The sequence below is a fragment of the Anoplolepis gracilipes genome, chromosome 8 (genome assembly GCF_047496725.1).
Source record: "Anoplolepis gracilipes chromosome 8, ASM4749672v1, whole genome shotgun sequence".
Classification (NCBI taxonomy): Eukaryota; Metazoa; Arthropoda; class Insecta; order Hymenoptera; family Formicidae; genus Anoplolepis; species Anoplolepis gracilipes.
In genome coordinates, this window is record NC_132977.1 from 7,268,543 (window position 1) to 7,289,351 (window position 20,809).

The 20,809-nt window shown below is 33.9% G+C and overlaps 2 protein-coding genes across 2 annotated transcripts; one reads left to right on the plus strand and one right to left on the minus strand.

The window, feature by feature from the left end:
• The first annotated feature begins 532 nt into the window (after positions 1–532).
• On the plus strand, positions 533–16,895 carry LOC140668603 (uncharacterized). The gene is made up of 2 exons (XM_072897770.1): positions 533–2,025; positions 14,347–16,895. The coding sequence occupies exons 1-2, from the start codon at positions 1,089–1,091 to the stop codon at positions 14,829–14,831; spliced, it is 1,422 nt and encodes a 473-aa protein (XP_072753871.1). The 5' UTR covers positions 533–1,088; the 3' UTR covers positions 14,832–16,895.
• Positions 16,896–18,231: 1,336 nt separating this feature from the next.
• LOC140668605 (mitochondrial import inner membrane translocase subunit Tim17-B) lies at positions 18,232–19,649 on the minus strand. The gene is made up of 2 exons (XM_072897771.1): positions 19,492–19,649; positions 18,232–19,032 (listed from the first exon to the last, which is right to left on the minus strand). The coding sequence occupies exon 2, from the start codon at positions 19,019–19,021 to the stop codon at positions 18,530–18,532; it is 492 nt and encodes a 163-aa protein (XP_072753872.1). The 5' UTR covers positions 19,022–19,032; positions 19,492–19,649; the 3' UTR covers positions 18,232–18,529.
• Between the last annotated feature and the right edge of the window lie 1,160 nt (positions 19,650–20,809).

The following is a 20,809-nucleotide window of genomic DNA, read 5'->3' on the forward strand; positions in this document are numbered from 1 at the left end:
AGTTATAATAAAAAAGCAGGATGTTGTCGTATCTTGGTACCTCGAGACACGCAAGTACATAGAAGGACCCGTCAAGAGCGTGGAAGGAAAAAAGGCAGAAGGCACAAAACAACCTAGGATAGAAGGGCGGAGGTTGCCTGCCTCCGGATAGCATAGAAGGTGGGTACCGAGATATAATACCCAGCTCCTACCCCCCCGACGATAAGTGTCAACTGCAGCGTGCCAGATAAAAAGAAGGAACGAAAAATAAAATTCACACTGGTGATCCATCATGAGGTAGTGGACTCGGGGCGCGCAGACTCGCCCAGGATTGGTTGGAGCCGCCCAATCGTCATCACGTGATCACCTCTATGTGCCGCCCATCGATAATGGAGACTCCCCCCGAAACTAACCTTACACAGTCCGATGCCACCACTCTACTTCTGGGTGGTACGTCCGAGGGAGAGAGAGAAAGAGAAAGAGAGAGAAAGAAGGAAAACTTGAACACGCCAGACTACTGCGGGTCAGTCTCACCTGTGTGCAGCTTTCCGCTACGCTAGTCTACCTACCAGTCCACTTCAACGACCCATGTCGGACGGATCGACTGCATGAATGACCGCACGGATTAATTTTTGCGGCGACATTACGGGCGACGTTTACGAGTTAACGTTTCGTAGTGCTTACGGATTGACACTTTTAAGTACTCATTGAGAACTATCGAAGGGATATACCAAATACGAAATTTTACATCTTGGATATTTGTTAAAATTTTACAAAGTTACAAAGCCGATACATGCTCTTCTACATCGTTTTAATACATAGTGACAACTGTTTTCGTGTATAGACTAACCTTGTGTTTATCTTGTGAATTTGTTTAAACAAATGTAAATTTTACTGTTTTATAGTATTTATACAAGAGGATCATAGAGTATATACATATATATATATACATATATATATATACCATGTTAAAATAATCAATTAGAAAAATAGTGTACAACTCTTATCATGAGTAACATGTCTTCTTCGTTTCCTATTCTCCTTGAGTAGTACGCATAACAATTACCAAAACAGTGGGTGGTCAATTGATTTGTCTCTCCGTTACGAGGATGATGATGATGGACATGGGCATGTACGGGAACTACGGCAAGTCTGACTCATATCCTAACTACGTGTTCTCGGGTCAAGGAAATCATCATCATCACCATCATCACCATCATCAGTCGTCATCCGTCGGCGGTCACGTGTCGGTACCTCCTTCTCCAGAGGTAGCTCCAACTCATTACTATCCCCAGACTGCAGTGGCGCCATATTCTTCATCATCCTCCGAGAGTTTCCTAACCGCTGATTCAGGCGCGTCGTCTAGTACGCCGCCTCAAGGCTTCTACTCTCCGACGGGTGCAGTTCTCCACGAAAATGGTTCCACCACAGCAATAATCTCTTCGGAGAACGGTTTGAGTTATACCAATCTGGATTACGCGACATCCTCCTATCCGAATCAACAGCAGCACACGGTAACATCGGTGGATCCACATCAAAGTTACCATGTCCAACAGCCTGCTTACCGGGAAGATCATCACCATCATCACCATCATCCGCCTGCTGGTAGCAGCCTTCATCAGACCACGGTACTTCAAACTAGTCATCCAAGAACGGAACATGATCAGCAACTTCATCATCAGTCTTCTAGTCATCACCACCATCACCATCACCACCACCACGAGCCTGAATACCAAATAGCGGTTGGCGGCACTTCGAACTACCTCCATCAATTGCCGTCCTCGGACGAGTCCTTACACTACCAGACACAGATTCAACAGAGCGAGTTCTCCACGCATCCGCCGGGACACTACAAGGAAGAAAATTCGGACGCAACATCCTATCACGTTTTGCAGCAATCCGGTCACCTCCAGCATCCTCATCAGCACGGGCATCATCATCATCATCAACAGCAGCATTCGCATCACCCGCAACAACAACAACAACAAGCGCAGGTACCAACCTACAAATGGATGCAAGTCAAGAGAAACGTACCTAAACCAGTAGGTAAGTGCATGATTTCAAATTTCCAATTGAGTCGGCGCCTATGTACGACGGGCAAACTAGCGTGAAATTAGGTATTCTGTGGGCGCGATCCGGTAGCCACTCGTTAAACCTCATTCATCGCTTGATTAGCTTCAAGTACGAAGATGCAGAATCACGACTGTCTATCTTACCGTAGCCCTGTTATTTGAGAAGCTATCATTGCCAGATAGCGTATCCCCAGTTTAAAAATTATATTACCGTGAAATTTAATTAAACTCACAATCGGATATGTACATATAATAGTAAATCTCTCACAAATCAGATCAGAAATTATTATATGTACTATATATTTAATTGATATATTATTAATATATATACAGGGCGTCCCCAATTTAAATGGCAAAACTTCGGGGATCGAAAAACTAAGACAAAAAGTCCTTTAGAGATTTGCTCCATTTTGGAGAAAATCACAACAAAATAAAATAAGTTTTCGTTTTTTTTATTTATTTATTTACATTTTATTCATGTTAGCATCTATTTAATGTAAATATTGTTTAAAATGCTCTCCTACACCCGCCCGAAGTTTTGCCATTTAAATTGGGGACACCCTGTATGTATGTATGTATGTATATATATTTTAAAGAAAACTTTTATTCGTAAAATATATTTTCTGTGTAATCAGCTCAAATATGTGATTGTAACTTATCATTTATTTAATGATCATTAAATTCTATATTCATATTTAGGTATTTTAAAGGTATAATAATTATTATATTTTATATAAAATATACGTATTTGAAATTAAATATAGTATTAAAAGTATAACATTAAATATAGTATTTTTAGGTTTTGTAATTTTATTATTAATTTTTTTTAAATTAAAAAATGTTTAAAGCTTGTAGAATCCGTTGATTGCTAACAAAACAATCTCAAAATTCAGAAGTACAATTTAATTCAATCGCGTCTTATTGAGGTTACTTTATATAAATTTAGTATATCAAAGTAGTGCTCTAAAACCACACTTGATCGAAGATCAACAGTTTTTACGAAGATAGTCCTCAATTAAGATTGACAAACAAGGCGGACAGTTTGTCAGAGACAAAATGTAACATGCTGCTCGGTAATCGTCAAGTCAGTGACTTTCAAACAAACTATGTATGTATGAGAATTAATAAAGTGCGACGTAATCCCGGTTTGCTATAATCATTAATCATGCGCGCATAGTCCAATAATACTAGCCTTGTACGTACGACCTTAATGTCATTAGTCTGCAATTTGCTACTGTATTTCTTATTGATTTTCTTTTATCTTATCAGGAGTCTTAACAGAGAAGAGAGAGAGAGAGAGAGAGAGAGAGAGAGAGAGAGAGAGAGAGAGAGAGAGAGAAGATTTACATCATAAATATAGATTTTAAGTTATTAATTTTAAAAAGTTTAACTAAAAACTTGATGAATTAAATTTATTAAATAATATCTTTTCAGCTATTTTTAAAATCTGTTTTTATTATTAACGAATTACATTTCTATCGTAATTACATTTTTATCCTAAATGCAATCATAATAAATGGCTAGTAAATGGATTCATAATAACAGACTAGTATTATCATTTATGAAGCTAACGTGGATTGCAAGAAAAACGATATTTCCCAAGTTATCTGTAACGAAAACTTATCAGTATATACATGTTATCTCACCCTATAATTTGACTTTCGTTTACGCCTATGTGTCACAATAGATAAGATTGTGCACACATAAAACGACTAATAAAAATATTCGGCTCTATGGGAATATTTTTTTATAGTACTATTGTAAATCAAATAAATGAAAGAAACTTCCTGGGCAGCGCTTGTTTTTAAAAGATGTTTAAAAACTTAAAGATGTCTAATAAATCATACATCTATAAAATTATCCTCTCTCTCTTTAGACACATCTTTAAAATATCTTTTGGTCTTTATGTGCTATTTGGGTTATTAATATTAAAATGTATATCATTCAAACATGAATTATGTATTCTATAATAGATATTTTATATGTATTCTATAATAGATATTTTATATGTATTTCTACTTGTTTAAATTGATATACATCTCTTTAATAATTTTAAGACAAAATTTGTATTCAATTATACTTGAAAATGTAGATACAAATTTATTAAGAAAAAAAAAATTCAAATATTAAGAAGATTCAAATAATAATTCATTGCAAAGCTAAGATTTAAATCGCACCAGATTAATGAAAAATGTTTCTCACGTATGATAAGTGAATTATTTACAGACATGTTTATAAATACCAAGAATACAATCTCGACGACAATCTTTACGTGTTTAAACGTGACGTATTGGATTTAGATTGTACAATAGTAGCGGAAACATTAACAGATTACGATAAGACTTGCGTTTAAGTAAAACCGTCTTACGCTCGAATTTATCAGATTAATTCTTGACATTGATAAGATAATTCATTTATTAAACAAATATACACAAATAAATCTTCAATATATTGATTATGAGGAAAGCATTATACAGAGTGTCCATAAAGAACAATTTATACAAGGATCAGAATCAATTTATACAGTGCGTTAATGAGGTAGGTCGAGTAGATGGAAAAAAGTTCATATAAATCCACACGCAAATACTTTAAAGAATTATAAGCGTTAAAATTTGGTCTTATAACTTGTTAAACAAAATTGCTAACTCATTGTCAAAAACAGATAAGTCTCAATTATTACAGATAATTTTCAATTATTGTTTACATATTTTGACTTACAGTCTTTAGATTTCTATCATGTCTTTACTTCTGTTCATTTGATGAATGTTATAATTCTGATATTTGAAACACTGTGATTTTATTTTTACGATACAATCAATAATTACGCTTTTCTGAATTAGGCGGTAAGCATAATATGTCAGCAATTCTGTTTAACAAATTAATAAGAACAATTTTGCTCGCGTTTATCTTTAAACATTTATAACTCTTTAATAAAGCATTTTTCAACATAGATTTATATTTTACAAATTTGATCCTGATCTTTATGGACATCCTGTATATTTATCAATTTCCTCTTGTATGTATTTATTATGAAATATATTATAGATAAATATCTTTATTTTGCAAAAAGAATTATCGCAGTTTACTTGTGATAAATTAATTGAGTTTTAATTCACGAAAAGAAAAAGATTTTCTACACAATTTTAATTGCATATTTATAATTTAAAAAAATTGTTGCTATATAAACAATCTCGTTAAAGACAAACTGATACAAAATTCGTAAACAAAATAAACGATTACAAAGTTTAACAATTTATAGTTTAAAGATAACATAATATGTGACACGTATATTATTATCATTTTTATAATTAATATATTTTTGCAAGGGGGAAAAGGGAGATATAAACATCTGCAGATATAAACGTCTGCAAAAATATCTATAATACTACGTACTGTTATAATGTCAAGTTGATGACCATGAAAAAGTGACGTAGCGTGGCTCAATGAAAATAATGTCTAAAAAGGCCGGAACAGTTCCCCTAACTGCACACTAATTTGCTTAAAGGCCATGGTGCTCCCCGCAATCTCCTAACTCGGAGAATGAGTGTGAGCTTAGTCGTTTGGATGGAGCTTGTCGGGATTACCAGCGTTTCACTTAATAGCTCATTATAATCGAATTAATAACGCCATCGTAGGCGTTAGAGGGACTGACGTTTATTGCAGCGAAGCATGCAAACCGAAATGAAACTTTGTCACCCTCGTTTAACCCCTTTCGTTTTTACTCCTGCTATTATGTTTCGATGTGTTTAATACGATTCAATTTTCTTTAACATGTTTATCACAATTTTTAAATACCACGAAACTGTATAATTGGCCATAATATTATAATATAATAGATAAAATTCAAGACTATATTTTAATTAGATTTCTGTCTGTGCGTGTGTATTATCATTTACATTTAACAAGAAATATTACATAAGTGTAATTACACATATAGTACATTATGTACTTATCAATATAATAATTAACATATTATCTATAACTTTATTAAGACGGAGTACCTTCTAAAATAAAATGAAATATTATATCAAATTTTAAGCATATCAGATAATATAAAACTCATAATTAAAAGAAATGATAAAATAATAATTTAAATACAACTTTTTATATATTTAATTACATATCTCATCATAGCTGCAACGTCATTAAACATGAACGAAAAAACTATTTTGAACGTAATGCAAGTAATTGAACAAATATTACACATATTTATTTTATAATCGGTTGAAAAAAGCATGCAACGCAAATATATATATGTATATAAAGTGCGAAAAATTCGAGAGAAATAACGAGATGGGCGGAGCGGAGTAGTGGGGTGATTTTAGTAGATTTTGGTTGGTTAACTTTTTTGGTTGGCCAAAGACTTACAATAGCGTTCCGTCTTCCCTCCGTAACATGCTTCAAGGGTCCAACATAGAGGGTCTCTATGGGGACGCGCCCGGTGTGGACCACCCTTAGCCAAGATTGGAGCGAGACAGCATCACGACGGAAGGACCGTCGTGTGATGCTGTCAACCCGCCCAATCTATCATACTAAACTCGATTTCTTCTCTCTATACTCAATAGCGAGATTGGCAATACCGCGCCGAAAGAAATGAGACAAACGAACGTCCCTTCGTAACAGCAGTAATAATTCCATATCTTCGTCACGGTAAAAATGGAGAATTTCTTTTTCCTTTCAAAGTCCCAGTTTGTCGGCGTGTTGTAATGCTTCAACAATAACGTAAAAATAATGCAATAAATGTAATCAATAATATTTGACATCTGCAAGTGTCATCAATAAGAGATAAGAATCTTTTATATTCTATAACTCATGTTCATTTATACAACTCGATGTGACGACTATATCGATGACATAATGTTGCAGCAAATGTTATAATGTTTTTTCATAGTAATATAATAATAGTAAAAAATCGTCAGTTGAGTCAGAAAAATTTATTTAAAAAACAATATCTCTTTTTTTTATTTGCTTAGTATCTACTCTAGTGTATTTTTATTTTCTGATGTAAAGCAAAGCAAACTACGATAGAATAAAGGTCGACACGAACTCGTCAGACTCTCTTAATTATAATAGTTCTTATATCATCATGCAAATACAGCGCATTATTTTTCTCGACTTCGGAGCTGATGCATTTACAGCTTCATTTTTATAACGTATTTTACATTGTATATGTTGATTTTACATTGAATATATAAAAAACGTATTGTGATCATCGATCAAGTCTCATATAAAAATATAAAAATAATTCATATGTTTCTTTTATATAATTGAAATTATTATAGAATTCTTTCAAAATTCTCTTGATAATGAATTTTAAAAGTTGAAACAAAAATTAATTCTCAAAAGATTGTAAAATCTAAACTGTAATGAATGATAAGAAACAATATCTTATAAAGTATGTAGAGTATTTGTAGATAATGTCGCAACTACTGTACAACACTAGACGAAGAAAGCGCATACGAGATATCTGCTAATAACTATATCACTTCTCGTGTACAAATAGGGCGGGATTGAATAGAAAAATCCTTTACCGTTTTGCGATTTTTCACAATAATTAATGAGAAATTAATTTTAAAAAAGTCAATCAATTCGTATGAATTAGCAAGCCGTGAAAAGAGACAGACATGAGGATCCAGTGATAAGCACTGCTTGTACATGTAGTTGTCATTTATATTGTAGAGCTCCTTCCAAAACTTTGTCGTGTATCTAGGGACCGTGTTATTTTAGTTAGCAGTTATTTTAATTTCTCATAAAATAATTATTAATTAATATATATTGTAATTAATTATTAAAACGATAGAGGACTTTTTTACTCAATTTACCTCGCTCTCCCTGTACATGAGAGGTAATATGGTTATTACTGAACACCCTGTATATCTCACGTTTGTTTTACTCGTAAATATATAATATATTATTATAAATAATATATTATATATTAAAAACTAATAGAAATAAATAATATATTATTAGAAACATGGGCTACTTTCCGTGTCCGGCGTTACCCCGCTTCCTCGAAGACTATCACCTTTTAGGCTGACTTAAAATATGCATGTCGTTATCGACGCCTTGACCGAATATATGCAGGGGCGGCATCACGACACACTTGAAACCTATAAAACTCACCGCCAGCTCGTTAACTTACCGTTCTGATCACGCGGTTAGATATACATATAGTCAAGCATATTGTTTATCATTACATACACATTTTACTACGTAAAATAAGTATTGCAAGAAAAACATTGTGTAACGTATGTTAACTAGAGCAAAAGTTCTGTGGAAAAGAAAAAAAAACACAGATTTTATTTCTTATATGTATATGACGGATTTTTATAATTATGAGAAAAATTTCTCTACAAGTTTTATTACATAATAACGTCTCTAATCTTGTCTCTAAACGTATGTATTACGTAATGTATCCTCTTATCGATTAATAAACAAAAATATTTCGTGACTATGTGCTGGCACGAATGCAGCAATACTATCGGGTACAGATCATCACAGATTAACAAACGCAGTGTGCGCTTGTAAAATATAAAAATGTCTGGAAAATCTCTCCGATCAAGCTATCCCGCGGGACTTGAACCGCAAAACTGGGCGTCGACGGTCGTGCACGCCAGCCCTGAACTTGGGAGAGACCGAGACAACGTTATAACGACGGGAATAAAACGCGTGAATAGAAGGGAAAAGTGAAGGAAAGACGGCAGACAGGAGATACGTCTATAAGGACGGACAAAAAGAGTACGAAACATCGGCTGAAGATAGAGGGACGCATTGGATCGGGAAAGGAGCGAGATAAATGCAAAGAAAGGCACGTCCGATTGAGAAAGGAGAAAGAGGAAGAAATTCGAGCAAGAGGCAGCGACAGAGAGAGAGAGAGAGAGAGAGAGAGAGAGAGAGAGAGAAAGAGAGAGACGGAGAAAAAATGTGGCAGGGCACGAGAGACAGACAGAGAGAAGGAGAAAGAGAAAGAAAGAGAGAGAAGGGCAGAGATTGTGGGTAGAGTCGAACAACTGGCTGGGCATGTTGCTCGCCGCTCCGCTAGGGTCGCCGGCGGACGCGTGAGTGAGTGGCCCGATATCTCGCGAGGGGATCAGAGGATCGTTCGCGTGTTTCCACCCGGGCTGCCACCCGCCGAACCCGGCAACCCCGGATCCCGCAACAACCCTGGCAGCAACTGACCCTCCTCTGGCCGGCCGGCCGTCTCTCTCTCTCTCTCTCTCTCTCTCTCTCTTTCTCTCTCTCTCTCTCTCCCCTCCCTCCCCCTCTTCCTCCTCGTCCTGTCCGTGCCGCTGGCCACCACCGCTCTACTCCTGTCCTGTCCGAACGCGGCCCGACTCTGATCCGCTCGGCCGGACTCTGACAACCGCTGCCAACAACGCTGTCCACGTGTCTCGCCTCATGGTGATTTTCATTTCCGCGTCGTTCTCCGAGCTCGACGGCCGGCCCGATCTTCCTCCTTTACGAGGCTCAATTGCCCGGTGCGATATTTACATGTTATTTTTGGTCGTAAAAGGCACTTGTATGGGAACTTTATTTCACCCGCATAGAATCGTTAACGATTTTCGGTCAAACGTTATGATCTTTACCTGAGATTATCATCGTAATGAAAAATAAATACAATAACTTCTGATTTTAACCAGAGATTCTCAAGTCTTTTTAAGAAAATTAATTATATAGTTAGGTTTTGCAATTAATTTTCTTATCGCACGCACAGAAGTAATTGTAGTATATGACAAGTTTTTATATTTGTGTGTTGAGAGTAAAAGAACTTGGAATAAAAAATTTCACGGAGAGAAACGCGTTTCACACATATCCCGATGAAAAAAGCAATAGCACCTGTGCCAATAATGCTCGGGGCGAGCTGTTGCTCGAAGAAAGCGCGCGAAACTTATCAACGACCCCCGCCAAGTGTCGTGCTGAGCCTAATTTCAGCGGGAAATGCTTCGGGCATACTCACGAACGCATACACACGAACGCGTTCGCGGGGGAGCCCGGGGGTGTGAATGTCGAACGTGCTGCACGCAGCCCTTTCGCGTACGCCGTTATGGTACACAACGTAGCCTTTTCGTACTCGACTGTGACTCAGGATATTACCTATCATAATGCTGAAATCAACGCGGCCGACGGGGCATGACGATGACTGACAAGGGGGTTGCGAATGGAAGGAACTGCCGACGAAATCGTTTTGTCAGTTCTTGCGATAAATCGGCTAGATGGATATCCCCGTGAAAAAATTTCGGTTAAATCAGATGGTTTGGAAAATTTCATTTGTGTATTCCTTAAATTTTCGACATAATCGAGGGTTAAAATGTAATTTCCGTGAGTTTCGATTGCGACAACCGCACGAGTACCTACCTTTCTTTTTCGGAAGAAATTTTGAGGTATCCGAAGAATTTTTTTCATATCAAAAGAAATATAAATACCAATTGCAAAAATATCAACTTTGATTACGTTCGTAAAACATAATTAAATATAATTCTAATATAATTAAATATAATTTTGAAAAAAGGCAACGATATATAGCAAGTATGTGATACAACTAAATTTTTAAAAAATCTTAAAACTTTTCAGAATTTTTCCACGCCTACGTCATTTGTAATTAAAATTACAAAAATTATATCATTGAAATCAACTTGGATCCTTACGCATACCTGCATTGCAATCACTTGCTGGCAGGCAGCCGGATGTGCTAAATCACGTATCTTGTAACACTTGCTGATACATGTTGTCGTCATTCTATGCTGACTATTAAGTTACTTCACACTATCTCAATAGTGATTTTATCAAAGTCAGTCTACAAAGTCAGCATGTCGATATGACATGCAACAGAGAATATACATATATTTAAAAGTATTTGATAGTTTTAATATATATATTTAGCTAAAAATGTTTAAAAATATTATTTATTTATGAATTCTCAATATGTACGATAAATAAAAAATATTTAAATTATGTACAACAATAAATAGAATCGATAATAGAATATTAAGAGAAATATGAAAATTAAATATCTCACAAAAGTAAAATGCAAGTATTACTTGTAAATCGAGTATAAAATTGCAAGTTTGTTGATATTAAGTTAACAACGCGTACGTAATACTTAGCAGCATACAAATGCATAAACTCGTGTTAGGGTGTACGATGCTTAAGCATGGCTTGGCTTCTAACCGCGTGTGCATGCTAATCTACCTTCGTTCAAAGCTGCCGCGTCGATGAAATCTCACCTGGCTTAATATTATTACATACTTATCAAGGCAACTGTGAGAGAAAAAAAAAGATATGTGCTAAGAAATATATCGCATCAAAAAAAGTCATACAAGAAAGAGAGAAAACAATTGCTCTCATATATTTAGAAATTCGAATACTTTTGCTCTTGCACGTCATGGGCGATTATCGAACTGCGAAAGCCTGTCAAGAAAGGAAAAGGGAGACCATAAGATTAGAAAGATTACAGAACCTGAAGACGCATTTCTATCAATAATGTTTTAAAGAAAGAACGTATTTTTTCTTATATTTTCTCTTTCATTGATTCGTTAATATTCACGTGTATTAATTATGTGTCGTTTTCTCTTTTTAAGGAGTTACTATATATTTTACTTTATAGATTTCTGGTATATATGTAAATAGAGATTTTTTATTATTTACAATAAAGTAACAGCTACTTGCGGGAAGTCAATCTCTTGATCATACAGGATCATCTGCTCTTATGCGTACTCTTATGCGTCAACGGTAGTCTCCCCTCCCTCTTCAAGGAACATTACGCAATTCAAATATTATTCAAAGGCTAAAAGCCGTGGGGACGTTCTACAGATGACGTAAGGAAAGGTGATGGTAAACACACGCAGAAGAATACAAGATGCTTGTGTATTATGTTACAAAGAGGATAGAAATATACGGGCGCATTCTCTGATGCCTTTCCTAATTCATAGAATTTTCTAGGCTCTGGACGATATGTGTGCGTATTTGAAATAAAAATACCTGATTGCAAAATACCTGTAAAATCGTTTTTAGTTCGTAAAATTTTTTTTTATTGATAAAAACGCCATGTACCAAAATGTACTTAGGATCCAGCTGTATTTGATTTGTATCTAATGTCTGGATTATACGCATCAACGCCAGTTATCTAAGTTCCTAAATAAATAAATAATATTGATAATTCAAAGGTCTATAATTAAAAATAGAGATAGCGATATTTTATTGAAAAAATAATCTGATAGCTGTCGTGATATGCCGTTATAACTTTCTCTTTCATCACGCTGTCTGTTATCTATGGCAGTTTTTCAAGTTCTATGATAAATTGCGATATTAATAATCTTTGCGTAATGTCTTCCTCTTTCTCTTTCTCTTTCTTGAAAAATCTACGTAACAGCCCGCATCGAGACTGCGCGATTAAATTCTCCTCGCGTGATTACAGAGGATTCGGTAGTGACAATATAATCACAGTGGCGTAAAAGGTGACCCTAAGGGTGCACCCACATGTCTTACGGAAGATAATTAGAGGTATCAATGCGTTTTCCCCTCGACGTTATTAAGGACTTCCCTGCTCCTGTTGCATACCAACCCTTTTCACTTCCCATTTTGTCGATATCACGAATTTAATCCGAAACAAATGTTTCCTGCATCGGCAATTGTACGTAACTATTAATTTCTGCATACAGTACAGCGTTAAACTTAAGGCATTACAGAGGCCACTGACTTAAGGATATTCGATGCGTGCTCACGATATAATTTCTACCTCACGAATGCATGAACGTAACTTAGTGTCGATAATTGTGATAACAGAGGAAAAGAAAGAGAAAAAAAGAAAAGGAGAGAGATTTAATTTATTTGTAAATTCGCAATGCAAGTTTTTTTTTTAATTAGCGAATGCTTACAATGGCATTAACAATGCCATTACAATTTTTCGGAATTTATTATAATCCTTCTTCTACATTTCACTAATACAATGCCTTCGTTGTTGCTAAAGAAGATTAGTATAGAAAATCAACGGTACCGTAGCCGGTTCTCCCGTAAAGTGCTAAATTGATGAATGAGTCGCGGAAACGAGAAACATTTCATTGTATCTGGCACTGGCACACCTAATAGAACTTGTCCAAGTTTATTATTCGGCCTGGAAAAGCGTAAGCTTAATGGCCGCAAACTAAATTCAGGGACCTCGGCATAAGTGACTGATCTCTTCGGTTATATTAGGAGATTCGCAAAAGTCATCTTACGCAAATATAAAAATATTTTGTGTTATATATCATATATATATATATATAAACTTATTTTTACAGCTAGATGTAGAAGATGTGAGAATATTATAATTTCTTTAAAGAGGATGAAAAAAAAAATGAAAATGAATTATAAAAATGTTGAAGGGAGAAGCTAAAGATGTCGAAGGAAAATGTACATAATGGGGAAGATGTGACTTTAAGGCGGTGGCTTGACAGTTTCGTCCATCCCCTGCCATTAAGTAAATTGACTGCTACATACCGTAGTCTAAATAACAATCTAATTTTCATAATGTATCCTCGTCCTTCTGTCTAATGCGCGTCACTTTTGTCCTCAATATTTTAATTGCATTATCTATTTCACGAGCCAAAAATTTATCTGCGTCATAAAACAGTCAGATTGAATATTAAAAATCATACTATATGTAAAACATCGATAAAGCGAAAAAGTCAAAAATTCACGTAATTACGTAGTAACTGCGAATGTTTGCTCTACAGCTGATGCAATTTGATCCAGATTTAGGGGATCAACCCTATCGTTCCTTCGGCTTTGCACAGGTCATCTCCCTAAAACTGCTCCCTGAGTAGTGACCAGCTGTTATGGCCGGCAAACGACTGTCACTTAAAGGATTTGACTTGATCTTTATTCGACACATATTGCGTCCACGTCTGTTGGGCGTTCTATCAATACTTACAATTAGAAGATTACATCCAAATTGCAAACACACAGCAGAAACGTCCACGTTTAATGAGAATACTTTTGTTACTTATCTCCCAAGAATCTAGCCGGCAAAATCCTTTTACAAATATTTTGACAACTAAATTCTAAATTTTAATCACATTGCAATAAAATACAGTTGGATTTAAACAGAAATTAAGATTTTATCTATTGATCTTTTTAAAGTTTTTCTTGTGAAAAGGATTATTTTTTAATTTTCAGTCACTCAAAATTCGTTAAAAAATGATTATATTATAAATTAATCAAAAAAGTGCAACAATATTCAATCAACTAATTCAATAATGTCTGTATTATTACTGCGCCCTATATTTATTATAACAAAAATAATAAATATTTGTTTCAGCGACGAAAGCGAACCCGAATACAGCCGAATACGGTGGCGGTACAGTTGCGGGGCCAAGCTCCTCGGTGTATGGAAGTACTGCCAGTGGAACAGTGAGTTGCATCGCCGGTTCGTTGGCCGGTATCGCCGGTAGCTTCAACAATACCGGGCGTACAAACTTCACGAATAAACAGCTGACCGAACTGGAGAAGGAGTTTCATTTCAACAAGTACCTGACGCGAGCAAGACGTATCGAGATCGCTTCCGCGCTGCAGCTTAACGAGACGCAGGTGAAGATCTGGTTCCAGAACAGACGTATGAAGCAAAAGAAGCGTATGAAGGAGGGCCTGATACCGGCAGATAGCACGAACGTGACGGCCTTGAGCGGTGCCAGGAGCAGCAGCAATTCACCGACGGGCTCGTCCAGTCATGAGATTGGCGGCCTCGGTTTATCGAGTTTTACCAGCGACAACAGTAGGGAATCACCTCCATCTTCCAAGGATTGACGCGATTTTTGCTGCAGTAATGAACGGCACTATAGTCTATGATTCGACATCTGATCGTAAAGCTCTGGTCCGGCCATAATGGAGAGGCCAGAAGTTTAATGAGACTCGTGACAATTTACTGCAGCCACGCGCTAAACCACTTTCTAATTTATTCTTTCAGGCTGCATCGTGAGTAATAAACCGCGAACTTATAAGACGAGTCATTTCGTATCTTGAAAGTAGAGGTATGTGATATATGTGTATACACGAGGGACGTCTCTATCTTCCCGTTTCTAAATATATAGAATGTGACATTGGTTTCTTTAATTCCATCATATTTGTGATGATCCAGATGTCAGAACTGACGTGTAGCTTCGAAAGAGTTCAATACGATATAAATTGCATTCTGGAACATGTTTTCTTTGTCTTGAATTTCCTCTTTCAATCAGCGTATTAAACTTTATGTTGTATATTAATTTTCCATATTATTTATGTCGTATATTTAATTTAGTTTTCAATGCGTCTTGTCAAATTTTATGTTATAAGTTCGAAAATTCCAATGTTACTATGTACCTCAGTTCATATTCACAGAGCGATATTTATAGTTGTAAATTTTAACTGCTGCTGTGTGATCGAACATCATTTATATTTCTAGTTAATTTCTAGTTTTTTAATTTTCTAAAAAATTGCAAAATATATACTACTCATCCGATTCTTCCGACATTTACTATTATTAATAAAAATATAGTGATTATATTCCTTCTGCTTTCAAATGTCAACGTACTTAATGTATAATTTTCTCTATCATCTTCTCGACCGTACTAAATTTTATTTAAATGTACAGTTGTAAATGAATTTTTCTAATTCAAGTGTACGAAATGAATAAAGTAATATCAATTACGTCACGTTTCCACATCAAGGATAAGATGATAATGATTAAATTCTATCATCCGATTACATTTCTTAACCCTTCCAGTACCTTGTAATTAATAAATTTTCATAATAATGATTTCTTTTAAAAGACCATCTTGTATTTTTTCTTTCTATATTTCACATCATCAGTAATGCAATATTTAAAACTATATATATACTATTAATAATAAAAACAATTTATGGCACACTATATATATACCTATTAAATAATGAAATTATGGATTAAAATTAACAAAATAGATATTTCTCTCACGGATCTTCTTCATTTTCAAAACTAAACTAAGGATTAAAAATAACGTAAAATATTTCAAGGCCTCTATATTTAATATGATACTGGAAGAGTTAATTTTATCTTACTGTGAAATGTTTATTAAAGTGTAGAATTAAACATTATGAAACAATCCTTAAATGTTAAAATGTTAAAATATCGCTGTCGGAAAAGTATAACAAAGAATATATTGCGCCAACTTGATTCGTAACTGAAAAGAAGAATTTATATAACAAAATAATTTATAATTATTATTCTATTGATTATTCGCAGATAGGAAATTTCAGTCAATTCTAAAGCGCCAAGTTAGGCCAATGTCTATATAACATTTATCTTGGTGAGCGATAACGCAATAGAGGATAGAATAAATTTGATAATTACAAAATCTCTCGCGAGTAATCGTCTAATCAGAGATAATCTAATGACTGTAGCTCTTCTCTCTTCTCTCTTTCAATCCAATTTCCGCCCAAGACTTGTGTGCATGTATTTATATGTAAATAATATTCTACACAAAAACTATGGGCCAATAAAATTAATCGATAAACCCTCGCATAAACTAAAGTTCCAAAACGGAATATTAATAAGTCCTCATTATCTCTCAACAAGAATTTAAAGGCAACATGATTGCGAAATCAAACTATCATGCGGGCTGAAATCTCGCATCTTATTCAAATTAATTCGCACATTTAAAATCATACAAATTAGCATAATCGTACATATTTATGTGAATTACATAAATGGTGGTCCATTTGCTCTGTACCTAAAAACATTCCTACTATATTAAAGTGTCATTAGCCTATAATACCATGTAGATCTCTGTAGAAAGAATAAAATATTATTGTATTAATTGTGGCGCTCTTCATTTATGCTCTTTATTTATTATTCCCCCAGATCAAGAAACTTATGTGTCAAAATAATTTTTTCATTTACTCTAATACTTTGTAAAAAAAAATATGTATATTATTTTTTATTTTATTATGTATTATATATTATTGTCTGCAAACTCAGCAATAAAGATTACGTGTTATTTTCTATATTATCTTTATGTATAATATATATATATATATATATATATATATATAAAAAGTATATAAAAACTTTTATATAAATAATATACATATATGCATGCATGCACGCACGCACGCACGCACGCACGCACAGCACGTATGCAGCTACATATCGACTGTTGCACGATACTAAAATTGGCAGTTATACTTTAGATGGCGCTTACTTACAATAGAGGAAAAGTCAGTAGAGTCACTCGATGAGTAAAGCATATCTTCGACAGGTTTACTTTGCAATTACGTTATAATAATACCTGTAATATAATGAAAATTGTCAAATAACATTTTTCTGTATAACAGCGATATTATTAAATATAGTAAAAGATTGACTGCACAAGACTAAATATAATGTGTTCAGCAAAACGCTATTACTTTCGGCTCTGATTCGTAGATCTAAAAGTAATGTACCAATCAGAGACAGTCGTTCAATGGCTACGTTATATGTGTATAGACTCTAGTTTGCTCCGATTGAAAAAATTGAAACGTATGCTACTAAACATAGTTGCAGACTATTGTACCAAGTAATGTGTGATAGATGAAAAATCTACAACAATGAATAAGGAAAAAGGAATCTCTCTAAATGATATGGTGCAGTATCGTGACCGATTGCTGAATCAAAAACAATTTTTGACTGACGTACTATCTCAGATTGACAAACAAATACTCGCCTTACAGGTATCTATCTATCTGTCTGTATAGAAAAATTTAGATATTTAAATATATAATTAAAATCAAAAACGTTTTTTAATCTGTATTCTTGGTATATAAGAAGAAAATACAAACATTTCAAAAATAATTTTATAGGTTGAGCGGTTACATTTGAGAAACTCTCTACTTGGGAACTCAAAATGTTCAGGACAAGAAATATTGCCAGATCTATCAGTAAAAAATAACTCTGTAAAGAATGAGCCAGTAAAAGAGAATTCAAATGACCTTGCACAACAAAAATTAGATTTATCTTTAGCACCACCTCTAAATGATTTAGAGGAATTTGAAGACGACCTTGATTTCTTGGAATCTCCTTAACATGCCTAAAGATTTATTACTGATTATGCTATATTGATGTGATAAAAAGGTTAATCATACTTAACATGAATATATATTTTATACAAATGTAAAATATTAATAATTTATAATAAAATATACTATAAAGATATCTGTGCAGTCACTTTTGTTATTTATATTTTATAAGTATTTACAGGGTATATTCTTACACAAAGTATTATATTTGATATCTAAATTAGAAGATTGAAAGGAATACAATGGCAAATATGAAAACATAAAATATTATTTGATATTAAATCTAACAACTCCAGGATACATACAAATTTAACATTGGCAGAAAAAGAGACGCTCAAGTATGTTCTATTGTAAAATATGGCTGGAAAGAATATGTTGTTATACTTGAATACTTCATTCTAATTTCAAATAAGTCTAAACAATTTGGTTGAACATTATGACGGATAGCCCTGTGGAGGTGGGCCGAATTGCGATTGATCTTCAACTAGTGACGGAGGTTTAAACTGTTCGGCAGAGAGACGTGTAAAGCAAATTCCTACGCCTTCTATCAAAGCCAACAACACTCCACCAATAATTGCACTGCCTACCATTGCTGGTAACCCATTTCTTGCGGCTAAAATTCCACCAGTTGCAGCCCCGCTAATAATAGAATTATAAGGATCTTCCTTTCCTCCTCTAAAGTGGACTAGCGTGCAATCAATTGTGGAAAACATTCCACCCCATACAGCAAAATTTCCAGCAATTATGGGTGCTCGTTGTCTGATCGCCACAACACTGCCTGTAAAACGCTGCTTCCATCCACTTGGCGCATTGCGGAAACCTTTGATACTTTGAAAGATCGCTCCACCTATGACACCCATTGTGAAAGCACCACCGCAGTCGTCCACTATTCGCCAGGGACATGGTTCTCTTGCATATTCTTCCATTCTACAGAAATCTGTTATAAAAAATTTAATGGAAACATAAATGTACCGCAGAAATAATTATAATATATATATGATAATTTATCATAACTATGGCAAAATAGTATGACTTTGCTGAAGCAAGAATGAATTAATAATAATAAAATTAAAGCAAATTTATTATTATTACTTCACATTCGTATCATTTTATTGCTTTGTTAGTTACATGTAAACTTTGAAATTAATTGAAAAAAAATTAAATATCAATATTTAATATATCGAAAATTGAATTTAATATAACACATTACGTAAGATTATATATACTTATATATTATTAAGCAACAATTGGGAAAATTATCGTAGGATGAAGTGAGGTTAGAGCAGCGTTTCTCGTCGTTTAAAAGCTAAAGCACACATAACATCTTTCGAAATTTCGTTACATATTAATGACAAATCATATCCTAACGAGCGAAACAATTTATCCTGACATTTACCGTATAATTCGACTCCTTGTAATCGATTCGAGTTCGAGCTGATGAGCAAAAATCCAACACGCTACTTCGTCCACTACGCGAAAGGAATGGCGTGACATTCCGGGCAAACATAACCCCCTTTCTCACCGACAGATCCTTCTTTCAACCGATATATGTCGAAATTGCTGTCATTATGGCATCAGACGCAAGACACGTGCAACGATATAGAAAGCAATATTTTATTTAATACAAATCATATTAGATTATACACGTTTCTAATTAATTTTATGTTGAAATTTTTAAATTTTGCACATTTTTCATATAATTTATCTATATTTAAATCGATACGATGTATTATAACGTTACCAACAATCAACATGTCAGGTTTTCCAGTTCCAAGCCGTTCGGTCTTTAATTCTATTTTATCAATAGTAAGTATAATAGAAAAGACCAGCACGTGTAATCGACACGCACTGGATTTAGATTCAAACTTTGTGAATATAAACATCGGTTATCTTTCGGATATTATTTCATCACGAACGATTATCTACATATTGACAGGTGTATATCTTATGATATAGGTTTCATCACATGTCGTAAAATTAAAACTTGCAACATAAAACCACTCATATCTTATATTCGACGTGAAAGCTTTACGAGCGAAGTTTATAGTACTATATTCGTTTATGTAAATATATGCACTATATAAATGAAAATGATTCCTTTTCCCGCCTCGACTGTTTCATTTCATATTTTGAATTTATTAAAAAACTTTTGAATAACAATCATTTTTTTAATTGCATAATTTAATAACATAAATCATTCCTTTAATATGTGTGCACATAAAATGAGCCATCAGAAAATAATATTATTATAAATTATAAAATACTGGATAATATATTAATAAATTATTATTAAGGCATTTATTTTTTCTCTGGTATCAAGTTACAAAGTTAAAAAATAAAATTTTTCTTTGTTCATTAGGATCTTATTTAAAAAATAAAAAGCAAAAAAATTTTCGATTAATTTAATATTTAGTAAAATTATTGAATTTGCTTATATTTGCCTACAGGAAAAACTTTAGCTATTAAAAAACATAATTTTGTAACATTTTTAATTATAATAAAAAAAGAAGGTATATATCTCTAATAAGTTGACCTAATTTTCCAAAACAGGCTATTATATTATATATGTATAAATATATAGAGAAACACAAGTAATCTATATACATTAATATTGTAAATTATAATCTCATAATTAATGCATTACATTGCTCTACATTATGATGTTACTATTTATTATTATTGCACTTAACATTATTGATATCTTGAGGAACAAA

What these genes read in the sequence shown, in the direction of transcription:
- LOC140668603 (XM_072897770.1), top strand. Translation starts at nt 1,089, where the DNA reads ATGATGATGATGGACATGGGCATGTACGGGAACTACGGCAAGTCTGAC. An exon ending in AAACGTACCTAAACCAGTAG is followed by an intron (nt 2,026 to 14,346) that starts GTAAGTGCATGA and finishes TATTTGTTTCAG; the next exon opens with CGACGAAAGCGAACCCGAAT.
- LOC140668605 (XM_072897771.1), bottom strand. Translation starts at nt 19,021, where the DNA reads ATGGAAGAATATGCAAGAGAACCATGTCCCTGGCGAATAGTGGACGAC.